Below are 24,639 nucleotides of genomic sequence, written 5' to 3' on the forward strand. Positions count from 1 at the left end.
CATTCCTGTTTCTTGTAATCCTTGTTCTGTTTCTGCTAAGGAGGGAGGTGGTAGTGGTTACATGTTCTTATCCCAAGAAAGTGTTTCTTCCTCCTCTTCAGACAGGTTTTGCTTCGGAGGTGGTGATGCATCGGATTCTGGATCTTCTGCTGTCTCATCCACCACCATTGATTCTTCTCCCTCCCTTCCTCCTCCCCTTTCCACTTCCAGGATTCCAAGGTACCGCAAACCACCCAATTATCTAAATGATTACCTTTGTAAATAACATATTTTCTTTTCTATTGTTTGATTTATAAGGAAAGGAGATGTGTTGTAAATTGTACACCTATTATCTCTATGATTTGCCATGTTACCGTGTTCTTACCTCCCTGTATTCTGGAATTGTATTACGACTGAGGACTCCGAGTTCTGCCAGAACAGTTGGTCTACTGGTCGGCAGGCGCTGGGTCCCTCACTGCTGCGCTAGTAAATAAACCTCCTAATATACCTTAAATGGTCCGTGAGTTTATCTACAACACTGTATTTATACTGTCAACATACACATGGAGGTTGCAGCAGCCAACTTTCCTGTTTTACAAGTGTCAGGGTGACCTTTCTGATTTGAAGCCTTCCAGGAGGTTGGGCCATTGTCATCCTGCCTCACACTATCCCACTGAGGTTTAGTCCCAATCTTGTGAGAACCTTTTGAAGATATCCCAAGGATGTGAGAGTTATCAGCTGCCCACTTTTCATCCGCCTCCACAAACGTGTTGACTGTAGAAGGATGAGGCAGCTAAAAGATTACTCAGCTATTTGGCTGTGTAGCGGTTGAAACAAGAAGGACACTGTTCAAACATTGCTCCCTGGGCAGGAGCCGACAAAGGCTTGGATTCCCACCAGATTAAGGTGCAGGTAAATACCTTCCTCTTCCCACAGTTGGGCAAGTCGGGGGGATAAAAATCAGTCTGTCTATTTATCAGTCTTCTTTGTCCTTAGCAGGTCCTCTAATGCTTTTTGTAGCCTTTTCCTTTTAGGTCAAGCCTACCGTCAGTGCACATGCGCTGCTCGTTCTGCGAGGCATGCAGTAGTAGAGTATGCTGTGTAAGCCTAGCCCACCCTCCGCCCATACTTTCAATTGGCTGGTGTCATTGTCCTTGGCAAATACTGGCTTCCGATTCATTATGAGGCTTGTTTGTCCCTCCTTGTTACCGCCATTTTTTACCTCCCATAATTCCTGGACCTTTAACTTGGCTCGTTACACAGTCGGCTTTATCTAGGGGGTCAGCACTATTTTGTTTATGGGGACAATGGTGGATGCCATTTTTTTGTATTTGTATCCTGAGCGCAGCATAGCCAATAGGTCGCACCTTTGGGACCTTATAAGTGTTTACCCATGCAACAGTTGATGTTGTTGCACCAAGGATATTGTGCTGCATAACTAAATACTTATAAGGTCCCAAAGGCGAGACCTATTGGCTATGCCAGTGCTTGTTCATTTATTGTAAGAGATATATGGAGCATAAATCATTGAACAAATGCCAGTCATTTCAACTGAGATCAGTAGAAGTAATATCATGAATGAAATGCACAAAAAGTATATATTGCGTTCAGGAGAGCGTAATGGGAATTTGGAGACGAAGGATCGATAACTTCCAAGATTTGTTTTACAAAGTTGATTTTCATTGCTACTTTATGCTTTCTCAATTTAATCTATTTAGCATTACAATTATGTTTGTTATTTCCTAATAAAAGCACATTTTACATTGGCAAAATTTAATGGATGTTCAGAGACACTTCTGATGGGGTTGTGGATGATGTAGGCTTCCCCCATTGCTGCAGCATCCCTGTGTATTTTTGTGGGGAGCATATGGGCACAAAACCTTGTGCATTAGAAAGCGGTACACCCCTGGATGTTTTATATGATTCTCAACTACTGTTCAACCTGGAGCACTTTTGGTGCAATGTAAACATCACTTACTTTATGTTCAAGCAACAGCTCCTTTTGTAAATTGTGTTTTCTGTACATTTAAGTGCTTAGAGGACTTTTTAACCGCATGCGTGCGGCCGCGATTTTCGCGCTGTGCGGCGGTTTTAAAAAAACCGCGTTACATGACGAGCTGAGCTCGTCATGAGCATGCGAGCGGCGCAACTCATGACAAGCTCAGCTCGTCATGAGCATGGAAGGGGTTAAAGACAAGTAGGTGCTATAGAAATGCACTTATTCCACAGGATACAATACATAAAGAAGCCCAGCATTACTCACCTCTTCTCTATGGTACTCTGCGATGAGGTTGAAAGGTACAGTATACAGAGTGCTGGACATCACTCCAAAAAGGGAGCACAGGGCCAGTGTGGAGTAGACATTTGGAAACAGTGCAATCAATCCTGTACCCAGTCCGAACAATAGATATCCAGTGAAGTAAAGTCCTTTCAATCCAATGCAGGGTAAAAGGAGTTTCTGCAGGTCTACAGAAACAAAAATGAAAGATTATAACATTGGAAAGAAGAAATACTTTGCTGAATTGTTAATGTAAATACTAGTGCGCCCAAAAACAACAGATTTGTAATAATTATGACATTTAAAAATGGTTTGTAAAAAAGCACGTTTTCCTAGGTCTTTGTGCACCGAGATGAATTAGTGCGACACAGGGACTCTATATTTCAAACGACGTGCTTTCAAATAAAGAGAAGGTGCATCGAGCCATCCTGATTCAGTGAAATAGGCCACCGTCACAAAGTAGCTTAAAATGTATAACAAAAGCCCATATGAGGTGCCAGGGTGGTCGTTCTGGCTTAGAAAAGGCGTTTAGAACGCATACTTTGCTAAGTGAACTAGGCATGCGATTTTAAAATGAATTTGTTTCCCACCAGCATCGGATGAGACTCTGCACAATGTTTTATTATGGACGGCTCTTGTGACTACTCCCAGACTACCACATTTTGGAGCATCATAAAATATTCTCTTAGTCCCAAATATTTATCATTAGCATAATTGATTCTCTATAATACCAAAGACAAATAAGCCGTAAGTAGTCAATACTGATCTTGATAAGGCAACTCATTCTTAAATGTATCCAAGTAAACAAAGCGAGTCTTCCCTATTACAGTAATCCGTGACGCAAGCAGCAGACGAGATTCTCAGGTGTCTGGGTCTTTAATAGCCAACACATAGTAGCAAGAATGAGACCGCATATAATCAAAAATCTTGTCAGTAGCCATTTTAGCAGAAGTTAGAACTGAGGAATGCAGACACCTGTCACAGCACCAAGTGTCAATTCAACTGCAAATATTAGAGGGAGGCATAGTTCATAACATATACATTAGACAAGAGGCAAGAGGTTGTTTATGGGAAAAGTTTTCCCTATAGAGAAAAAACCCAAATCATCCTATATCTGAATTTGCATCGTAGTCTTTAATTTCTACAATTCACAGTTGTACTGTGCATAGAACTCCAACATGAAGGATTATCAACTAGGAAAACTTTCCGATAACATCCACAGTAGTATACTTGGAACCATGCGACTGGCGTAGCTTCGTATGCATACTACTGGGAATTCAGTTAACTTTACGCTTCTGCGTAGCAGTAAGTGCAGAATGGAAAGAACATAGGAATAACAAAGAAGAGCGATACGAACCTCAGGTACTCCCACACCTGAGGGTAAAAAAGACGTGCGGGAGGGAAGAAGGGTACAATGTCCCATGCGTATAAATGAAGACGCGTGCAGGCAGGGCACAGGTCCTAAAAAACAGAAGGGGGGGGGGGGGGGGGGCTAACCTAATTAATCAGTTTGCATGTGGCATCACGGAGCGTGGCATCACAGCGCGTGACATCACAGGAAGTGGTATCAGATCTTAAGCCCTCACATATATGTTTAGCAGGTCTATCATGAGTACATTTGAGCACATTTCGAATATACTTGCAAACCTTCCTGAATTAGGCAGCAGATTCACACTTTTGTAAGCTTCACATAAACCAATGTTTCCTTTTGTCAGCGTAAAGCTCCCTCTACCCACAGTGCTTTAAAAGAAAAAATAGTGATATTTAACCCCTTCGGTGCTGATGACAAAGCCAGCTCGTCATCAGCGTTACCTGCGCTGCGCGGATGACGAGCTGGCTTAGTCATAAACAAGCCATTTTTTTTTCAGCGCACAGTGGGAAAACGCGGAAGGGGTTAAATTATTACAACGGCTCATCAGGGGTAGTAAGCGCTATAAAAATGCTATTTATTTTGCGCAAATACTGGGAAAGATCAACGCATCTGACTTGTTACAGTGCATGCATATCTCCGAAACAGAGCCTGAACATAGTGAAAAGCTGACTATCAAGTATGTGTTTAGTGCTAACAAGGTGTGAGCCTTTGTTTCCCCGCTGCTGAATTTGCTTCTAGGTGTGAGGCTCCTGACTATTGCCAGCCAGGGGACTCGAACAAAAAGGAGGCCTTCATTTTATTAATTTGAAAAGTTTTATATAGCGCTGGCTAGACCCGGAGGTATCAGAGCGCATTACATAAGGAAGAACATTGTTTCAGAACATAGTTACACACTTACATCAGTTGCAGGAGCGTAGTTAAACGAGTTAAAAAAGCATAGCATAGGCATAAGGATAAACAAAGCAGGCAGGGGGAGAGAAATTCAGGGGAGAGTGGAAAGGATTAGGGGCCAGATGTAGGTAATTTTTATTTACCGACCTCTTAAATACCGAGTCGGTATGACTCGGTATTTAAGAGGTCGGAAAATAAAAATACCGAGATGTAGGTAATTGCAGATGTGCAATTACCGAATCGGAAACAGTCGGTAATTTCCGATGTGGTAAATACCGACCAGTTAATGCCCATGCATTCCTATGGGCTTTGAAGCCCATAGGATTGATTGGGCATATACCGGTCGGTATTTACCACATCGGAAAATACCGACTGTCACAAGGGTGCAGGGGGTGTCACTTTGACACCCTCTGGCACCCCCAAAAGAGGCTCGGGTGCCATGTGGCAGGCAGACCTGCCCTAAGGGCAGGTCTGCCTGTCATAGGTGTGCATGCACACATGTGCATGCACACCAGAAACGGTATTTTACCATCAAGTAGTATTTGATGGTAAAATACCGATTTTGTACTGCTTGTGGGACTCAGAAGAGTCCCACCTACATACCAATTTTCCGGAATCAGTAATGATACCGACTCGGTATTTTACCTACTCGGTATTTTACCTACTCGGTATTTTACCTACTCGGTAAATTTACCTATCGGTAAATTTACCGAGTCTGTAAATTACAGGGACCTACATGTCAAATTGCTTTTACCGGGTGGTAACGGCCGAATTCGGCCGTTACCACCCGGTAAAAGACTACCTACATCTGGCCCTAGGTGAGGTAGACAAAGAATGAAGGAGGGAAGAGGTGGGTGAGGGTGTAGGAGACACAACATGGAGACGAGGAAGTAACAGTGTCTGACGTCCCGCTGAGTAGGTGATGGCTTCCAGCGGTAAAGGGAACATTCCCAGTCCTCCGTTATGTGTAATTCCTTTGTTGCAGTGGTCTCTCTCAGCGGGGTCTCTGAGACGCCAGGGCATAAATGCTGGATACCTCCGCAACAAGGGGAGAGGAGTGCTTTGGCCACGGGCACACTCTGAAGAATGAGGGAGGGAAAAGGTGGAGGAGGGGGAAGGAAAACCAGCAGAAACACTGTGTCCAACATCCGGCTGAGTAGGAGACGGCCCGAGCGGTATGGGGATCTTTCCCAGTCCTCCACTATGTGTGACTCCCTTGCCGCTGTGAACTCTTGCAGAGGGGTCCCTGAGACTCCAGGGCATAAATGCTGAATCCATCCCCAACAACGGGAGTAGGAGTGTTTGGCACACTTATGGGGGCCATTTTAGGGACAGTCGGACTGGTAGAGAAAGACCCTCACTGTAGAAGGGGAAATGTGAGTTGGGTCATTGGTTCAGTAGCCTGGGAGGCTGCTGCCCCAATGCAGCCAATGTTGATGGTAGTAGGTGGAGATCAGCAAATTAATGTGTTGGGCACCATTTTGATCTACATTGTATAAGCTTAAGAGCCGGATGGGGGATATGCTCGAGGTCTGGTTGAGGTCCAATTTTTTGTCCAAGAGTAGTAGCTCATCAAGGAAAAGAAGCACTGTGGAGGTCATCTTGGAGTCAGGCAAGAGATTCTGCCCCCGGGGTTCCATTCGGCCAATCCCCATTGTTATCTTTTCCCTTTGTATTCTCAGGGGCCCCAAGGGTATTTGCGTCGCTTCATCAGGTGTCTCCTGGATTGCCTCATTCGGAGATTCCTCCTTAAAGCCTATTCAGCCGCCAACTTAGGATCAGTGGTACAATGATGGTCAAGGGAAAGGGGAAGTGGTTTGTCACTTATGTGGAAGAGCTTAATGAGGTGAAGGCCAGAGTTACCACGAGGAAATGCGTACTCCGCAGGCACCATTTTAGGGTCTGGCACCGCCGTATTCCTCAATCTCGTCAGGGTCTAGTGTTGGAGTTTAAAAACATTTCTCTGGCAGGTCTCGGGCATTGCTGCAACTACATCAGCCACGAGGCAGCCTTACCAGGACTCTCCTGGGTAGTCTGCGCTTTTCCCTATGATCTGCTGCACCGGAGGAAAATGGCAGCCGTTGCATCTCCCGCTTCGTTCCGACTGCACTCACCATGCCGTTGGGCACCACTTGCTTCTCTGGGTCCCCCAGGAGAGGTTTGCTCCCTGTTGGATTCTCTCCCTGCTGGCCCTGGCAAAGGCTGGGACCAGGAGTGACAGCAGATCGATAACGGAAACCTGGCTTGGGAAACAAGTCAGGGGTCTCAGGCGAGATCAGGCAGAGCTCGCCAAAGAAGCATCCGAGGATCGGGCAGATGAAGAGGCAAGTCACCGCAGAAGCCCCGCAACCACCTCCAACCACTCTCTCTTGCGCCACACTTGACCCGGCCATGTAAGGGGGGTAGCCGCAACAAAATCAGCCAAGTCTCAGCAGTTTCCCGCACCCTCTCCCCTGCAGGCTAGAACGACCCGCACCTACCGGTGCTCTCGGTTTCTCCGCTGGGGCCTTGGTGTCGCTACACTTCAGACAAAGCCGTTCTCAGACCGGCAGCACTCGGCCAGCACAGCCACAAGAAGGGCGCTAATCAGCCTCTCCCAGCTGCTCCTGCAACGCCCAGTGTCCGTCGTCTCGCGGCCGCTCCCCAGTCTGTTCCAGACAGCGCTGACGTCACTCAGTCCCAGCGGGGTGATCACTGATCGCTCCGCTCAGCTTTGCTTGGATCAGGGCACCACCAGGACGGTCGCCACGCGGCTCCCGCAAAGCTAGCTTCGACCACACGCCAGTTGTCCATGCAGTGCCGTACCCATTGTAACGGACCCGCCATCTTGTTGCTGATCAATCCGGCAGGCATTAGGGCGGCCCATGCCGGGCTCCTCTGCCTCAACATTGTGCCCCCAGACAGCCGGATCCTTTCCACGGCCGAAGGAGAGGCACCGGGCGACCAGACCCCTGGGATCCGTATGTTTGATGACCCCTTAAAATTCGACCTTTGTTTTGGGCCCATGTTATATATTCATAATCCTTTTCCTATGTTCTTCAATTGTGCCTGCGGTCTCGTGCTTGCAAGCACGAGATCATTTCTGTGTTTAGAGTTCTGGAATGCCGCCCTTCAGTCGTGAAGATTCCCCGCACGTCCTTCTGGACGTTGGCCTCTTCACGACTGGACGGCTCTGGTTGTGGGCGTTTAGGACTGAAATACAAATCTTCAATAAACCCACGATTGAACCGGAACGAGCCTATGGTTCTTACTTAACATATTGGCGACGATCGGGATTTTCCTGCACCCACCGCCAGAAGGTCAAGTTTTCGAGACTCACTGTGACACCGCTGATGTTCGTCTTCACTTGTCCTGCCTCCAGTCCAACTTTCCACCTCCAATCTTCATCAGGTCGTATGTTATAGAGTTGTAATATTTCAAGTTTCACCAACAATCCGAGTGGATTTTGTGACAATTTTCCCAACGTTCGGCCAAGCATTTTTAAACTGTCAGTTGCTGGCTCGCGCTACACCACGCGCGTTTACCGTCAGCTTCTTACTCGCGCTACATCACGCGCGTTACGCAACAATTCAACAACTCAAGCCCACCGCCTGTCAAAAATTACGCTGTACTGTAACCTTGACAACGGCGTTGGTCGGCCGTTTTCAAACCTTCGGCCACAAGTTCAGCGATATGCACGCTTTACTGCCTACCATGTTTATTCAAACAACAAAGCATCTATAAATCAAAGTTCCTCTTCAGCGATAGACACGCTTTATTGTCTATCACAAATTCAGCGATAGGCACGCTTTATTTCCACCACGTTTATTCCACACATGCAACAAAGCATTTATAAATACAAAGTTTCTTTTCAGCGATAGACACGCTTTATTGTCTACCAGGTTTATTTACAATATAACAAAGCATTTATAAACACAAGGCTTTTCTACTCAAGGCTTTTCTTCAGCGATAGGCACGCTTTATTGCCTACCACCCCATCTACATCATTACAAAGCACTTATAAATGCAAAGTTTTTCTTCTTTTATTTTTAATTTTTTCAACACTCCCAACATATTTTTCTCTTAAGAAAGTTGTTTTCACCATGGCTTCTTCTCAACAGTTTCAAACACCAGCTCCTTTTTTGCAAACTCCAGGAAAACCTCCTCTCATCTGGCGCAACTGGATCAAAGGTTTTGAGAACTATTTGGTAGCTATTGACGCTACTAAATATGATCCTCCTCGCAAGGTTGCCATTCTTTACGGTTGTCTAGGAGTTGCTGCCCAACAAGTTTGAGAACCTTCCTCATATTCCTTCTCCTTCTGGCAAATCTGGTGACAATTGGAACGTTTATCAAGAAGCCATTACTCGACTCAATAAACAATATGACGATGAGCCTAGTATCGTTTTGGAACGTCATAATTTTTTCAAACGTAAACAAAGTATAGATGAGAGCGTAGAAGACTATATTGCTCAACTCAGAATTCTGGCCTCTACCTGCGACTTTGGTGCTAGTACAGATGCTTCTATCAGAGACCAGTTCATTTTTGCTTGTTTTTCTAAAAAAATTCAGGAACGTTTGTTGAGTTGTAAAAATCCCTCCTTGTCAGAAACAATTGATATCGCAAAAGGGATTGAACGAGCAACTTATTCCTCTAAAATTTTGCAAGAAAGCATCTCTCAACCTTGTATCCATATGGTTGATCAAGCTTCAAATTTTAGCTCTATTGACCTTGTTAACAATTCTTCAAGACAACAAAACAAGAAACCTGTCATTTGCTATAGATGTGGTTCAAGAAACCATCTTGGTAATTCTCCTACTTGTCCTGCATCTGGAAAAAAATGTTCTTCATGCAAGAAAATTGGACATTTTCCATCTGTGTGCAGGGGTCGCAAAAAATTTACTAGAGTCAATAATATTGAATTTCAAGAAAATTTAGAATCTTGCTCAACCAGACTTAATGATGTTATGTTGTCTATTGAATGTGATTCTGTTGAATTTTCTAGTATTAAGGGTCCCTGGTGCGAGTTATTGGTTGGTACAGTCCCAATTAAGGTCAAAGCTGATTCTGGTTCTCCTATCACCATTTTATCAGATCTCACATTTTATGCCAATTGGGGTGAAAAAGTTGTTCTTTCCAAATCTGACGTCAATCCAAATGCTTTTGGCGAGAAGGACATCGACATGCTAGGTTTCTTTTATTCAAACATTGCATGTCTTGGTAGATACACCTTCACGAAAGTTTATGTCACTCTTAAGGGCAGAGACATTATAAGTTGGTTTGACCTAGCCAGAATGGGTTTGATTCTCAAACCCGGATCAGATCAACCTATTGCTTTAGGTGATATTCCTCATGATTACTACACTAGTCATGATTCTGGGAACTTTAATGTTTCAGATCTTTCTTTTCCCATTATCAAAATGGACAACTTATTAAGTTCTTTTCCAAACTTATTTAAGGATAAAGTTGGTACAGTTCTGGGTTTTAAGCATGAAATTCGACTCAAACCTAATGCTCAACCTGTCATTCACAAGGTTCGTTCTCTTCCTTTGAGTGCAAGAGGTGAACTGAAAAAGGTTTTGAAAAATGTATGCGATGAGGGAATCATTACACCCTGTGATTCATCAGAATGGGTTTCTCCAATAGTTTTAGTTCGCATAAAAACTGGGGAGGTGAGATTGTGTGCTGATTTACACTCACTGAATAATAATATCATTGTGGATTGCCATCCACTGCCCAAAATTCATGACCTATTGGCTAATTTGGGCGGGGCTAAATGTTTCTCCCTCCTGGACCTTAGGTCTGCTTATCACCAAATTCCTTTATCTCTTAAATCTCAAGAATTAACAACCTTTATTACACCCTTTGGTGCTTTTAAGTACCTTAGGCTTCCCTTTGGTTTGGCTTCGGCAGCCAGCATTTTTCAAAAACTGATGGAGAACTTATTCCAAGACATTACTGGGGTGCAAGCGTATCAGGACGATATTTTGATCTACGCTAACAACATTACTCAACATAATCACACCCTCAACACCGTTTTACAAGTGTTGGAAAAAGCTGGTATGACTCTTAGGCATGATAAATGTAAGTTTGGAGTTCAAGAGTTGGATTACTTGGGTCATTCTCTTTCTCCCAATGGCATTAAACCCAAATTCTCCTTAATAAAAGCAATCAGAGACGCCATACCTCCTATGGACAGAGATGCTCTTCGCTCCTTTCTGGGTTTATCAGAATATTACGCTAGGTTTGTGCATGGCTATGCACAGATTGTCGAACCGTTGAGAACACTCTTAAGGAAGGGAGTGAAGTTTGTTTGGTCTGAAGACTTGCAAAAAGTTTTTGATCAAGTTAAAAAGATCATTGAGGACTCACCTGCTTTGCATCCTTTTTCGGATGCCTTAAGGTCTTTTATCACTGTTGATGCCAGTCTTACTGGTTTGGGTGCTGTTTTGGGACAATGGGTCGAAGGCAAAGAACATACGGTTGCCTTTGCATCCAGAACACTTCTTTCTGCCGAAACTAGATACAGTACAATTGAAAGAGAAGCCTTGGCTTGTGTTTGGGCTATTCAAAAATTCAAATCTTACATTTGGGGTCGTGAGTTTGAGATTTACACAGATCACAAGCCCCTTATGCACATGCTTTCCAACAGTACTTCCAATAGGGCTTCTGCCAGACTTGTTCGCCTTCTTTCTAAACTTCACGAATTTCATTTCGTTATCAAGCATATCTCTGGTGGCAAGAATTTCAGGGCAGATTGCCTCTCAAGAATGTCTTTAGTTGATGATTCTGTTGTTGATGATGACATTGAGTGTGTTGTTGCTACAATTGATGCTATTGCCGAATGTCAACCCATTTCTGAGGTTCAATGGAATTCAGCCTATAAAAATGATGTCATACTCTCTAAGGTTAAAGAGTTTATTGTCAACAAATGGCCTGAGCGCAGAACACTCTCTTCTGATTTAAAAGGTTTCGCAAATGTGTCTGAGGAACTTTTTTTAGTTAATGACATGGTTATGCGTAATGATTTATTTGTCCCTCCTCAGTCAGTACGTGATCATATCATTCGTTCTGCTCATCAAGGACACCTTGGTATTGTAAAAACTTGTCAACGCATCAAACAATTTTACTGGTGGCCTTCCATGGATTCTCACATTAGAAGGATGATTGATAATTGTACTCAATGTATACTCTCTGACAAACATTGGAAAACTCTTTCCACTCCTTTATGTCCTGTTCCCCTTCCGGCAGGTCCATGGGACAAAGTAGGTTTGGATTTTTCTGGACCATATGATGTTTTACCAATTGAAAACAAGTATCTAATTCTTCTTGTTGATTACTATACCAAATGGCTCTATTACTCCTTTTGCAATTCAGCATCAACTGACAATGCTGTTAAATTTTTACAATCTGTGTGTGATGTTGAGGGTTTTCCAAAAACCATCATTACTGACAATGGTACCCATTTTGTTTCACAAAAAATGTGCTCTTTTCCCATAAGTCACGATATTTCTCATTACAAAGTTGCTTTGTATTCACCTTCTTCCAATGGTTTGGTTGAGAGGTGTAATTGTATAATTAAGGAGGGTATACAAACTGCCATTTCCTCTAGGCTAGATCCTTTGCCTTTTGTTCATGACAAAGTGTGGGCTTACAATACCTTTCCTCACTCTACAACTGGTGTGGCACCTTTTACTTTACTTAGAAAAGGGAAATTTCATTCTTTTCTCAATCCTAGTTGGTTACATAAGGATTGTAATTTGTCTGATAACTCTTTTTCTATTCAGGAACATGTGAAAGCTAAACAACATTCCATGAAATCACGTTTTGATGAAGGCAAACATTCCTTTGATCAGCCCTTGCAAAAAGGGGACATGGTGCTCATTAAGAATCCCAAAAGAGTTTTAAAAGGGAAGTCTAAATTCTCTTCTCCAAATTTGGTTACACAAGTCAGTAAAGCTTCAGCTCTTCTTGATGACAAGGGATGGTGGAACAAGCGGGTTCTTGTTAAAATATCTCCACTTCAGGCCCATGTTATCAAGGAGCATGCCACTTCAGAGTCTGAGCACTGTGATTGGTTTGATTTGTCTTATGAACAACCTCCCTCTTCTAATCCCGCTTTTGAAACTTCCACGGCTTCACAACCTGTGGTCTCTGAGCATTCGTCTTTCCCCTTGGAAGAGAATCCCACAACTTCTGCAGCTTCACAATTTGTTGTCCCTGTCAATTTGTCATTACCACCTGATACAGTTGTCAAGGAGACTTCTGAAGTGGCAACCAAAAGAGCTTTTCGCTTAAAGCAGTTGTCTTGCAGATTGAGAGACTATGTTTTGGAGTAGCTTTGTAATTGCAAATGTCTGTTTTCTTGGTTACCCTTTCAAGAGGGGAAGATGTTATATATTCATAATCCTTTTCCTATGTTCTTCAATTGTGCCTGCGGTCTCGTGCTTGCAAGCACGAGATCATTTCTGTGTTTAGGGTTCTGGAATGCCGCCCTTCAGTCGTGAAGATTCCCCGCACGTCATTCGGGACGTTGGCCTCTTCACGACTGGACGGCTCTGGTTGTGGTTGTTTAAGACTGAAATACAAATCTTCAATAAAACCACGATTGAACCGGAACAAGCCTATGGTTCTTACTTAACAGCCCAGTAGGAGTCAGAAATAAGAAAGCCCTGTCCCCACCTGCACGTTGTTGTGATGAAAAGCAGATAACAACGTGCAGGTGCAGCTGAAAGTGTCCCGGTGTTTGGAAATAACACCAGGAATAATTCAGCATCTTTTTTAGTGGGGCCCAACTTCTTGGCAGGGTGTACACCCTGTGTAAACCGACTCGTGCCCTGGGTGCAGGAAGGGAAAAGAAGAGAAGGTTAAATAAAGACCGAAGGGAGAGACACGATGCAGACACGATAGACATGGACAGTGTAAACTGGGAGGGACAGTCCAAAGCAAAACTTCTTTCAAAAGGGAAACTGAAGGGCTAGAATGTGATGTGATTTTTACTCTCCCTTTGTTTTTTATTTTTTTATACAGGAACTTCATAACATGTATACATACATATGTATTCTGAGTGAACCTTTATCATCCCCACCCTTGTAGTAAATGTTTCACGCCCTCTATCACCTGTGTAAATGCTTCTGCTGACTCAAAAACAGTGCTTCAAATGTGCCGGTACTGTCTGGTACGGAGTAACAGCACTTTTTTATTTTGAGAGGGAGAGTACCGGCACTTCTCAAGAACTACGTAATGCTTTTAATTGGCGAGTTCCGGCACTTCTCAGAAACAAGCAGGTACTCTGGTCCAAAGTACCTCCATTACGATTTCTCAATTCCCAGCACTGCTTGAAAACCGATGTGTGCCACATGTCCTAACAAATAAACTAAGACAGCTTTACAAAGCTGGGAATGATCTCGTCAAGGAACCTCAGTTCTGCTCTTCATAACTCTTGGTAATTACAAACACGTATTCAATTTACCGAAGAATGGTAGATGGACAAATGAAGAGGAGCCTACAATGACTCCTGTCTAAGGCCACGGGCTGACTGTCATCCCGCCACATGAAGCTACCAAACAGAATTTACAATCGATAATCCCGGCTTCTCGTCTGTCGCTCTGTGCTGCCTTGCATCCATACGGTTGTCACTGAGAGCAGATTCACGTTCTCAGAACCTATGAACCTAAGGTGATGGCTGTCAACTTTCTAGTTAAACAAAATTTTAAATTCAGACAGCAAAGGCCGGAATCTTTATAAAGATCCAAAGATGCCAACCACCGAAATGCGTCTTCAAGGTTATTCACAAGACGGCGAGAGAAAAGCAGCTAGGCCTTTAAATGATGCCAGGACACAGCCCCGGTGCGACACTTTTCATCCCGCCTTTCGTCCCCGCATTGTTTAATCTTTCAGACTTCAAGGCAACGTTTTCTCGCAACTGGGTTAGTCTGAACAACAACAGCGCAGAGACAAGGCTTACTCCGAGGGGGATCATTAGAAGACGGAGACGGAGCGAAAAACCCGGCACGCTTTTCAGGAATTAGAAAACAAGGCAAGCGCGGCGAGAATGGTACCCTGCGGTTCTACAATGCGAGCGTTACCTTTAATTGGACTGAAGCAGCATATCCTCGAGCTGCTACGATACAAGATCCAGGGCGGCAAATGAAATGGGGAGAGGCCCTTGTTCATACTCAATACTTTTTTTCCAGCAACAATATGCGTTAAAAACATTCAGAGAACGGCGAAGCATCTTAAAGACATACTTGATGCAGGTTTTTCGCTGGTCTGCGTTAGCATTACTTTTCGGTTTTTGTTCCCACCTGCCGTTTTGCTGGTGGAAACCATTAACTCTGTCTCCAGTAATGCTGTTTTAATGTATCATCCTCCAAAACGCAACGCCGTCATAACCCATTACTTTACATTTCTCGTAGTGCAAACGTAGGTGCTGTTACCCAAACAGCACATTTTACCACTGGCCCAGCACTAAATATGAGAGCGCTTGTGCTGTCAATCCATCGAAGTCCCAATGACTTCTATTCTAAATCTGTTGTCACACTGCCATTAAGGTAAGGCTGTTTTAGGAGTCTGACAGAGTCTGACAGTTTCTAACAGCGATCTGGTGTGGTGTTTCTTAGCAAAGGCACAATATATTCAAGAGAAGAGGTCATCGAGATTTCCACCTCAAATTTTAGACTTGAATACAGATAAATTTCCCTTCCAAAATACTGCTCACTTTCACTACCACGGTATGAACAGCATCAACGATCCATAAATTGCAGAAAAGAATTGTGCACACAAAAGTTACTAATTGATCAGACCACACCTGGAGCAATAGAGGGTAAACGGAGAAGATGCTATGAAGTGATAAGGATTTATATGAGCACGCACATGCCCCAAGGCGTCAAGGCCCTAATAGTCCAGATATTCAACTCGACAGCTGCCTCTAAATTGCCCTTTAATTCTGATCGCCTTACAGGGTGATGAGCCAGGTTTTTAAGGCCTTGCTGAAAAGATTATGCATTTTCAGACAAATAAGGTGACAAGGAAGGTTGTTCCAGAGCACTGCTGCCACCACCAAAAAAAGGCTCTGCCTCCCCATCTTTTTTTTTACGAAGTCTGGGGACGACGACCAGATATGGACTGCAGAGCCAAGATTTCTGATTGGGTTATATCACTGAAACATGATTTTAATTCCTCGAAGTCTTGCATTATATAATGATTCATGAACAATGCACAGTGCTTTAAACACAATGCTCGTTTTCACCAGTAACCATTGAAGTTCAAATATTCCTCTAGTGGCCGACTGATATTTTGGGATGTCTAGGGTCAGCATTTTCCACCATTTGCTTTTGTGCCGTCTTGTTAATATCGAGTTAAAGGGCATTGCAATAATCAAGCCTGGCTGAAACTTGCGCTAGGGCTACTTGTCACGCCAGTTTGCAGAGAAGATGCCCAGGGCTTAACAAGAGCAATAATTAAGCTTGCATAGGGCCATAATTACACTGCCCAGGTTTAATATGCCTTATGCCTTGGGAATATGCAGTCTTCAACGAAAGAAGGGAAAGAAGATGTAAACAATGCAACCATCGGTGCATATCAATTCAAGTTCTTGCATTTAAGTACAACGGAGTAAAATACAGACAAGCCTATATGCTCCATAATGTCAAATGCATGGTCGTCTCCGTCAATCCTTTAGATGTTCTTAACAGTCAAAGCAACAGAACTAAAAGTCAGCACTGGTTTGCTGAGAGATTTCGCTTAAAAATGGGGACAAGGATGTGGTAACAAGGGTGTCAGTCATTTTGCATCTTCTGATCGTAGCTTTTAGTAAGAGCATTTCTTTTAAATATTTCGACAACCTTGAGATATAATACTAATCATAAAAATATTTCCATATTTATTCCATTAGGGGTAGCAAAATCATAATAAATAAATATAAATACAAACCCTTCTCTCTTCCATCCCTCCACTATCCTTTCAATCCAAATAACAGACTAACATGTCCACCGTTCAAATTAATTTAACATTTCTCTCGATTAATTCTCCACTAATCCTGTTTGGGTTCTGGAGTAGCGTGCAACCCGCCAAAAAACACTTCAACGCCTCGTCAGGGGTAGTAAGCGCTATATAAATGCCATTACAATACAATACAACATTGGTAAAGCGCAACTTATCACCGCTAGGGATATCCAGGTGCTTGGGGCCATGGGGTACAGTCTTACACATTTAAACAAAATCATAAACTGAACAGTACTAAATTCCTGCCAAACTTCATACGGCTAGATTAAAAAAGCCAAAAGCGTACCCTTAAAAGTACAAATAATATATTTAATGTTTTTTTGTTGAAAATATTAGTATATATGCAAGATAAACAAACATCAATAACATAGCGTTTTTTCGGCCTGGGACCTGCCGCATCTGAGGCCGTATGGTGAGCATCAGCGGGACTCCAACTCCCAGCAGCCCTACACTTGTTCCACCTGCTCCTGATTGCCAGCCGCCCGAGCCTATATTTTGGTGTACGCCCCCCGCTACGCGGGACCCGCGCGGGCGTGCGCCGGGCAAAGCCCGGGCTACGGGCGGGCCCGTTTGAGCCCGTTCCAGGCTGGGCTGGGCATACCCCCTAACATCTTCACCGGGACACTTGGCCGTCCAGCTTCCAACAGTAAGACTAAAAGCCTGGTTTAAATTATTGCGAAACCGGTCAGTCTGTGCAGAGGGTTATATCTTCAGCCATGGCAAGTGGTGGAATAAATGCACTAAGCGGTGGGGTGTACAATGGGAACATTGGACTATTTTATCACAAGAGCCGCCAATGTGATTGCCCAAGAGATTGCGGTAACCAAACGACGGCTATCACTTGGACCAGGGCCAGCGACGTGCCCAATAGAGGATGGATACTTGCGGGATTCTTTATCTCCCCAGGCTATAAACACCAACACCATCAATGACGATCCTCCGCTGCTGGGTAATGCTATATCAACTACGGTGGGGGACTCTGTCCCAGAAAACAAGTCACTGGATCAGTTAGCATGTGTAATAACTAGGTCTAAGACTGCCCCCCCCCCCCCTACACGCAGAAAGGAACCAGAAAAAGACAAACCAGGCCCTAAAAACAAGAAGAGGGCAGGGGGCCAACAAAATGAAAACTGTTCCACTGGAGTAAGGTCAATAAGGCCGGTTAGGGAGAGTCAGAAAACCGTGGAACAAACTGCAGAGTCGGGGACTGTGACACCTTCTTTGGCTCCAATCATCCTTGACAATCCTGTGGCCCTCGTGGTTACCCTGAACAGTACTTTTTGGGAGAAAGTGAGGTGTATTATTGCAGATTGTCTAACGCCATTAACGAATAGAATGTCAGCCATTGAAGCAAACTTACTAACACTCACAAATGCCTTAGACCATATCTCTGGTGCCCTAACAAGCCTTAGTAATGCGAACACTGAGCTCTTGCCTACATCCCCCTTGTTGCTAACCCCAAAAGCGGAGCAAGGTCTTTGTCAGACCATCAAAGGGCCAGGCGGGTGGGTGCCCGCATCCGGCCAAACCTGGGCCTGTTACGACTATGCTGGGCCGGTGGGAACAGGGGGGCGGGAGTTTACAACCGGTCAAACCTGGACCAGCTATGAACGAGACAGATAGGTACCTACAAAGTAAGGATAAACCCAGAAATAATCAGAAGGTTGTCCCAAATCCCCAAGGAACTACTATAACATCAAGTAGGAGAATTGATCTACCCCCAGAATGCAGTCCTTTTGTTGTAGTTCTAGCAGGGGTACCTCTGTTGGTGAATGGCATTGAAGACACACATACCTCACTAAAAAATAAAGTTACTGATTGGCTTAATAAAAATAGACCACTACCGCCGAACATAACAAGTGAGATCTTGCTTGTCCGAAGGGTATCATGGGTGGGCCACAGAACCAAGGATCACTCGGGAGACTGTGTCCTAATTAATTTTAGGGATACACGGACAGTGTCTCATATAAGCCAGTGGACACAGTCATCACCCGCGTCAGCCATCCAGTCTCTCCCCCTCTTGTATTTTTACCCCCCCCCCCCCGGCCTTAGGGCGCCAGAGCACTGGTAGGGACTCAGTTTGGAATTTAGTAGGCCCCCCAACAAGGTCAGGCACTAGTCAAGGAAGGCCCAGGGAATCTCTGGTAAATGAGGCCGTTTCCTTACAAAACAGATTTAGTTGTCTAGACATGGTGGACTGACTGAATCCGAGCCAACTAGACAATAGCGATCGGGGAACAAAGGAGGCAGATTCTGAGGCAGAGCCTGAAGATGGGGATGATCGAAGTAGATGGACACAGGAAGAAATAGGGGATAGGAAGTGTGGAACCCGGGAGGCGGTCACATCGACCTTAGCTGCTGCAGACAACCACCTACCCTACAGGGAGCCTGTAGCTGACATTATTGGGGAGGGCAAGATTATCCCATGTCTCTTGGGTGAACCTTGCCTGCCCGAGGAGGTAATTGGGGAGCAAAATAAGAGAAGATCCTTGGGCCCAAAAGTAGAGGTAATAAAACTATTGTCCTGGAATCTGGCAGGCCTATCTAACAAACTCTCCTGTCCAGAATGGGGATCTTTCGTAGATGGAAATGATGTGTGCCTGTTTCAGGAGACTTGGGTGCGCACGGAGCAATTCAGGGTGGGTTTTACATCTTTCCATGTTCCGGCACTTTGGGGAGGGAGAGGCCGTCCCTTGGGTGGTCTCACAGTTTGGGTGGGATCTCACCTGGGGTGCAAAGCCACAACACTCATTACTCACTCTAGCGATATCCAATGTGTGGTTCTTACATGGCCAAATGCATATCATCTAGCATTGATAAATGTCTACTCACGCCCTGTTAGTATAGGCAGCGAGTCTAGCACTATCAATGACCTCTCTACCTTTATTAAAACCATCCCGAATAATTTCCACATATTGGTAGGGGGTGACCTTAACTGCCATTTTGAGCCCCTAGAGGGTCTCAATGAAGGAGCTCAAATGGCAGAGGATGACCACTGGTCAATCCCCATGACCCAGGCACTGCCCACCAGGGCTTGGACGCCACTAGCTGTACAGATTACGGCACTAACTTTTACGCACTCTCTACATGCTTGCAATGGCCGTACTTCCTCTGACATCCCAGCAAAATGTACATATAACAAGCCGGGACAAACGTCACATCTCGATTATATTTTGCTGGAAACTAGGCTATGGTCGATGGTAATTGATCTTACTGTGATCGCTAGAGAGGATAGCGATCATAATGCCCTGATTTTAGAAATGGGCCTGCCCAAATTGGGCAGGAGCGGAGCTCCCTTGATGGGCGATGGCGACAAAAATAAATATAATGATAATCTTACCCTGTCCAACAACAGGCGCAGAGTTAGATGGTCGAGTCCTAAAGAAAAACCGGAACAGATAGCGGAATTGTATAATCTGGCAATTCCTTTTCTGTCTGAGGTGGCAGTCCTAGCTGATCTGCCATCCTCCATGGACTCTTTGGCACAGCTAGAGGTCCTACATCGGGATCTGGTAACCAGCCTAGCTGATGTACTCAATCCTAGGATGCCCAGGAAGGGCAATAGGGCCCCTTGCCCTTCCTGGTATAATAAGGCATGCAGGAGCGCTAAGTCAGAGCTAGTGCTGGCCCTCAAAGACAACAATATAGAGGTAATTAAAGATAGGAGGGAGCGCTACAAAAGGCTAATTAAGAGTTCGATGGAAGAGTGGGACCAGGAAAGGTGGACTAACTTATCCTCTGCTTTAAATAAAAAAGACCACAAAAAATTCTGGTTCATAATTAATACTGGTACAGGCCAGCCGAAAACAGCTGTAGAGCCTAACCTAGCACCAGAAGTATGGGAATGCCATTTTCGGACTCTATACTCTAGCGAGGTTCCCCCTAACGAATCTGCTAATCCATTTAGCCTTGGTACACACACCATTCAGCCAGAGGAGTGTGAAGTGACGGAGGCGGAGGTGTGTACTGCTATATAGAAACTTGCCTCAAATAAAGCACCCGGGATTGAATGGAGGAGTTTGCAATACTCAGCCCTTATCAGGCAGGGTTTAGGAAGAACACCTCCACCGTGGACCAAATATTTCGATTAGTACTTCTGCACTGGAAAACGGTGTGTACAGAGGGTGGCAGTCTCTATATGGTGTTCGTTGACCTACGCTCTGCCTTCGACCTTGTACCCAGGGGTAAACTCTGGAGTGTTCTTCTAGAGCTGGGAATCCCCATCCACCTCCTTTCAGTCCTGATGAGGCTACACAAGGCCAACTTCACCCAAGTTAGATGCTGGAAAAGTGGCGAATTAACATCTAGATTCCCAGTTGACTGGGGGGTAAGGCAGGGCTGTGTGCTCGCACCGACCCTGTTTTGCCGCTATGTCAACGGGGTAATCGCGCATCTAAATGGCGTGCAGAACAATGACGCACCCAAGCTAGCAGGGAATAGGGTACCGGCGATAATGTTCGCCGATGATACCCTCTTGCTTTCTAGGTCTCCAATGGGCATTCAGCGAATGTTGGACGGTTTTGTTGAATTTTGCACTGCTCGGGGATTGGAGATCAACTCAATTAAAACAAAATATATGATCTTCAACCCGCCTAGAACCACAAGACCCAACCCTATTCTAGGCAAAACAAGATTGGAAAGGGTAAGCACTTTTGTCTATCTTGGGGTCACGATTAATGAGAGCTTGTCGTGGGGCCCCCAGCAAATTAAATCTCAAATAAAACTTGCCCAACTATCGGGTGGGATTCTTAGACTATCCAATCTGTCAACAATAAAACCGCTTGGTCCACCTCTTGAGGTCTATAAATCACAAGCTAGGGGTGCAAGCATGTATGGCAGTGAGCTATGGGGTCACTGCAACCAAACCCAAATCACCAGGGTTGAGAACAACTGTTAGCCCTTCCTTCCAGTACCCCGCTCCTCCCTCTAAGATTGGATATGGGGATTACGCCAGTGATGAGGAGCTAGCCTTAAAACCATTAAGGTTTTGGCGACGGCTTTGGGTCACGCCGAAGCGGATTAATTATAGGCAGGAGCTCAGAGAAATACTCATCTGTATGAGCCCACTAAAAAATTCCCTGGCTCTCCCACATTAAGAAGGAACTCACCAGGCTGGGACTTCCTGCCCTATGGTCTGATCCGGAGCAGGGCTGTAAAGAGATTTCGGCCATCATGCTCACGAAGGTATATCGTGATGTGACCATGAATATGGCCTTGTGTAATTCCAATAGTGGCTCTAGAACTGCTACCTTTCTCCTGGTTAAAGACTCATATTGCTTTGAACGCTTCTTAGATGTAATTTACCCTGCTATAGCAAGAAAACTGTATGTGCAATGGCGGTATGGAGTATTACCTTTACGAACCCTCACATGTAACTGGACATTGTCTGATCTGAAAAATTGTCCACTTTGTGCAGATGATAGCGAATCGGAGTCACATGTTTTTTTTGCACAACTTTTGGCAGCTATGTGGGGCATTCACAGAGTTTTAACTACCCAGGGTTAAGTTTGACACATGAATTTAACTATTACTTTTCTTTTATTTTTGAGAGTATTGCTCTCTTTTAAACTGTATTCTATTTATTGCTCTAAATATATTGTGATATATGATAAATATTTGTTTTAACCTGTGCTTTTATGGTATTTCTACCGAAATAAAGTTTTATGATGATGATGATAGTGTGAACCCCCACCAAGGTACGCCCCACATTTATTCAGGAAACAAAAATAAACAAACAATTCCATTGCATCACAGTGTAGTATCTTCCACAAGTACCCGAAACATCACCAGTCCCAACCCAGGACACCTTCAAAGTCCACCTCTTGCGTTGCTTATCAGAAAGAAAGAAAAATATACTACATTCCTATCCAATGTGGCGCACCAATCAATCAAGCAATCAACCAACCACCCTAAACTTTCTCAAATTTTTTTTGTCACATCCCTTGCCACAATAGACTTCCCTTTCCATTACCCTAGTGTTCCAAGCCGGCAACCCAGTCCTGGTGTAGGCGAAGGATTCCGGAGTCCCATTTCCTAGCTAAGACTCTTTTCGCCACCATAAACTATATGTTCACTAGGAGCTTGCTATAACATGTGTGTCGGTCTGACCCCATATTCCCAGCAGTGTAAGCCCAGGCCGGAGCTCCAATGCTATTTCTGTTGCTTCTTCCATGGTACCCCTGACCAATTCCCAGAAGCGTTCGAGTTTAGGGCAGCTCCAGAGTGTATGATAAAACTTTCATTCCTGCCGCATCCCCGAAGATAATCGGGATCTGCAGCTCTGCCCAGCCTATGAAGCAGTGTGCGTGTATAGTAGACTGTGCTAGATTTTAAATTTGATCAAACTTAGAGTCGCTTGGATGGCCACGTCCGCTGGATAACACGTAAAAAACAAACATTCATGCATAGACCAATAAAACTTCTTCTAAGGTGCTAAAATTGAATCAATCGTACACGCTACATTCGGGGGGAAAACAAAAAGGGGGGGGGGCAGGATAGACATTTTAAGCATAATGATCGTGCCAACAACTTAAAGAGGAAGTGATTTCCAAACTGCAAAAAGAGACTGACATTTACGTATGATGTAATGTATTATGCAGTAAAGATCCACTGCGTGATCAGAAAAGTAAATGTCGAAGTACCATTTGGGATTCCGATTGCAATTAGGTCTACTTTTTGGCAGTATCTGGAGTGATTAAATGAAACAAACTGTGTTTTGCCCTCATTAATTCAGTAGCCCCCCTCTCCCCTCCCCTACACTAAATTCAGCGCACATTCTTAATGCTTGAAGAGCTACTTTCAATATTTCTATCGTCTGTAAGCAAAACAAGCATTTGCAATGCAATAGGTCTCGCATTTACTTGAGTTTGAGCTATTGGCATTGTAAATGTCAATGCCTTTTATTTATGGTTTGGTTTTTAAAACATAAATAAAAGGAATTGTCATTTACAATGCCAATAGCTTAAACTCTCGCAAATGCAAGACGTATAGCATTGCAAATACTTGTTACACAAGTGACCCCCGATGACGCTGTGTGGTGTAATGGCATGGCTGTATGGAATTTTACATAAAAAGAATTAAGCAAAATGCCAGAAATTATTTAAATTAGATCCGAGCTAAGTAACACATACATTTCTTTACAGAAAGCCAGACCTATTGACTTTTTCATTGCTTATTTCATCGCGTTCCTGACTTTTCCTCTCTTTTTATTTTTTTAAAATATCTTTTTATTGTTTTAGACAGAAAAAAAAGGCCAAACAAATTGACATGACTTATGTGACAAATAGCAAGAAATGCGTTAAAACAGTGGCGACAATAGCAAAATAATACACATTACTTAAATAATGACAGTGTAACCCTTGAGCTGGGTCATGGGAATAACGGCTCTTCCTCTAGGGTATGTACCGGGGCCACACAGATCCCTCCTCTACATGCGTTCCACCCAGACCACACCACCGACCACTTTTTGGGGCATCCTCGTGCTGTGTAAACCGTCTTTTCTCTGAACATGCAGCAATCCAGACTCCTCTCCCAGGAGGCCAAGGTGGATGGGGCCTCTGCTCCCTACTGACGAGCTATATCTCGTTTGGCCACCATAGTCCCCAGTGTAGCCCAGGTCCTCTCCATGGTTGTTAGATTAGTGGGACCCCACATGTTCAAGAGGCATCGCCTTGCCTTCGAGCGAATGGTCTTATGTAACACTTCCTCCATTACTCCATGTATCTCCCGCCAATACTGTTGTATCTGGTCGCATTCTGAAATTAAGTGAATGAAGGTACCTGTGTGCCCACAACATCGCCTGCAGTTGCCCAGTCACCCCTTCCCATATGGACTAGCTGTGGCCCCGTGATGTATGTACGGTGGAGTATCTTGAGTTGGACCAGTTGCAAATGTGCCGGGATGGCAACCTCTTTAGGTGAGGCAACCGCCTCCCGCCACCCCTCGTCATCAAATTCTAGACCATCTCTCTCCCAACTCTCTCGCAGACGCCCAAGAGGATCTGGGGTGTTGTTAATCAGTTTCTTATTTGTTAGGGAGATTGCTTTTTGGGGAAGGTAGCGGTCCAGTAAACGGTCCTCTAGTGGCGATGACTTTTATTGATGGAATGCCAGATGGCCAGGGAATGTTTGGTGG

General features: G+C 44.4%; 1 protein-coding gene across 1 annotated transcript in view; it reads right to left on the minus strand.

The window, feature by feature from the left end:
- The window catches only part of SLC45A2 (solute carrier family 45 member 2), a 431,739-nt gene that overhangs the window by 162,982 nt on the left and 244,118 nt on the right, over positions 1–24,639 (minus strand). Inside the window, exon 6 of the mRNA XM_078677280.1 lies at positions 2,243–2,445. Coding sequence (XP_078533406.1) covers positions 2,243–2,445 — 203 coding nt within the window. The remainder of the gene's footprint in view (positions 1–2,242; positions 2,446–24,639) is intronic.

This window comes from Lissotriton helveticus, chromosome 2_1 (genome assembly GCF_964261635.1).
Source record: "Lissotriton helveticus chromosome 2_1, aLisHel1.1, whole genome shotgun sequence".
Lineage (NCBI taxonomy): Eukaryota > Metazoa > Chordata > Amphibia > Caudata > Salamandridae > Lissotriton > Lissotriton helveticus.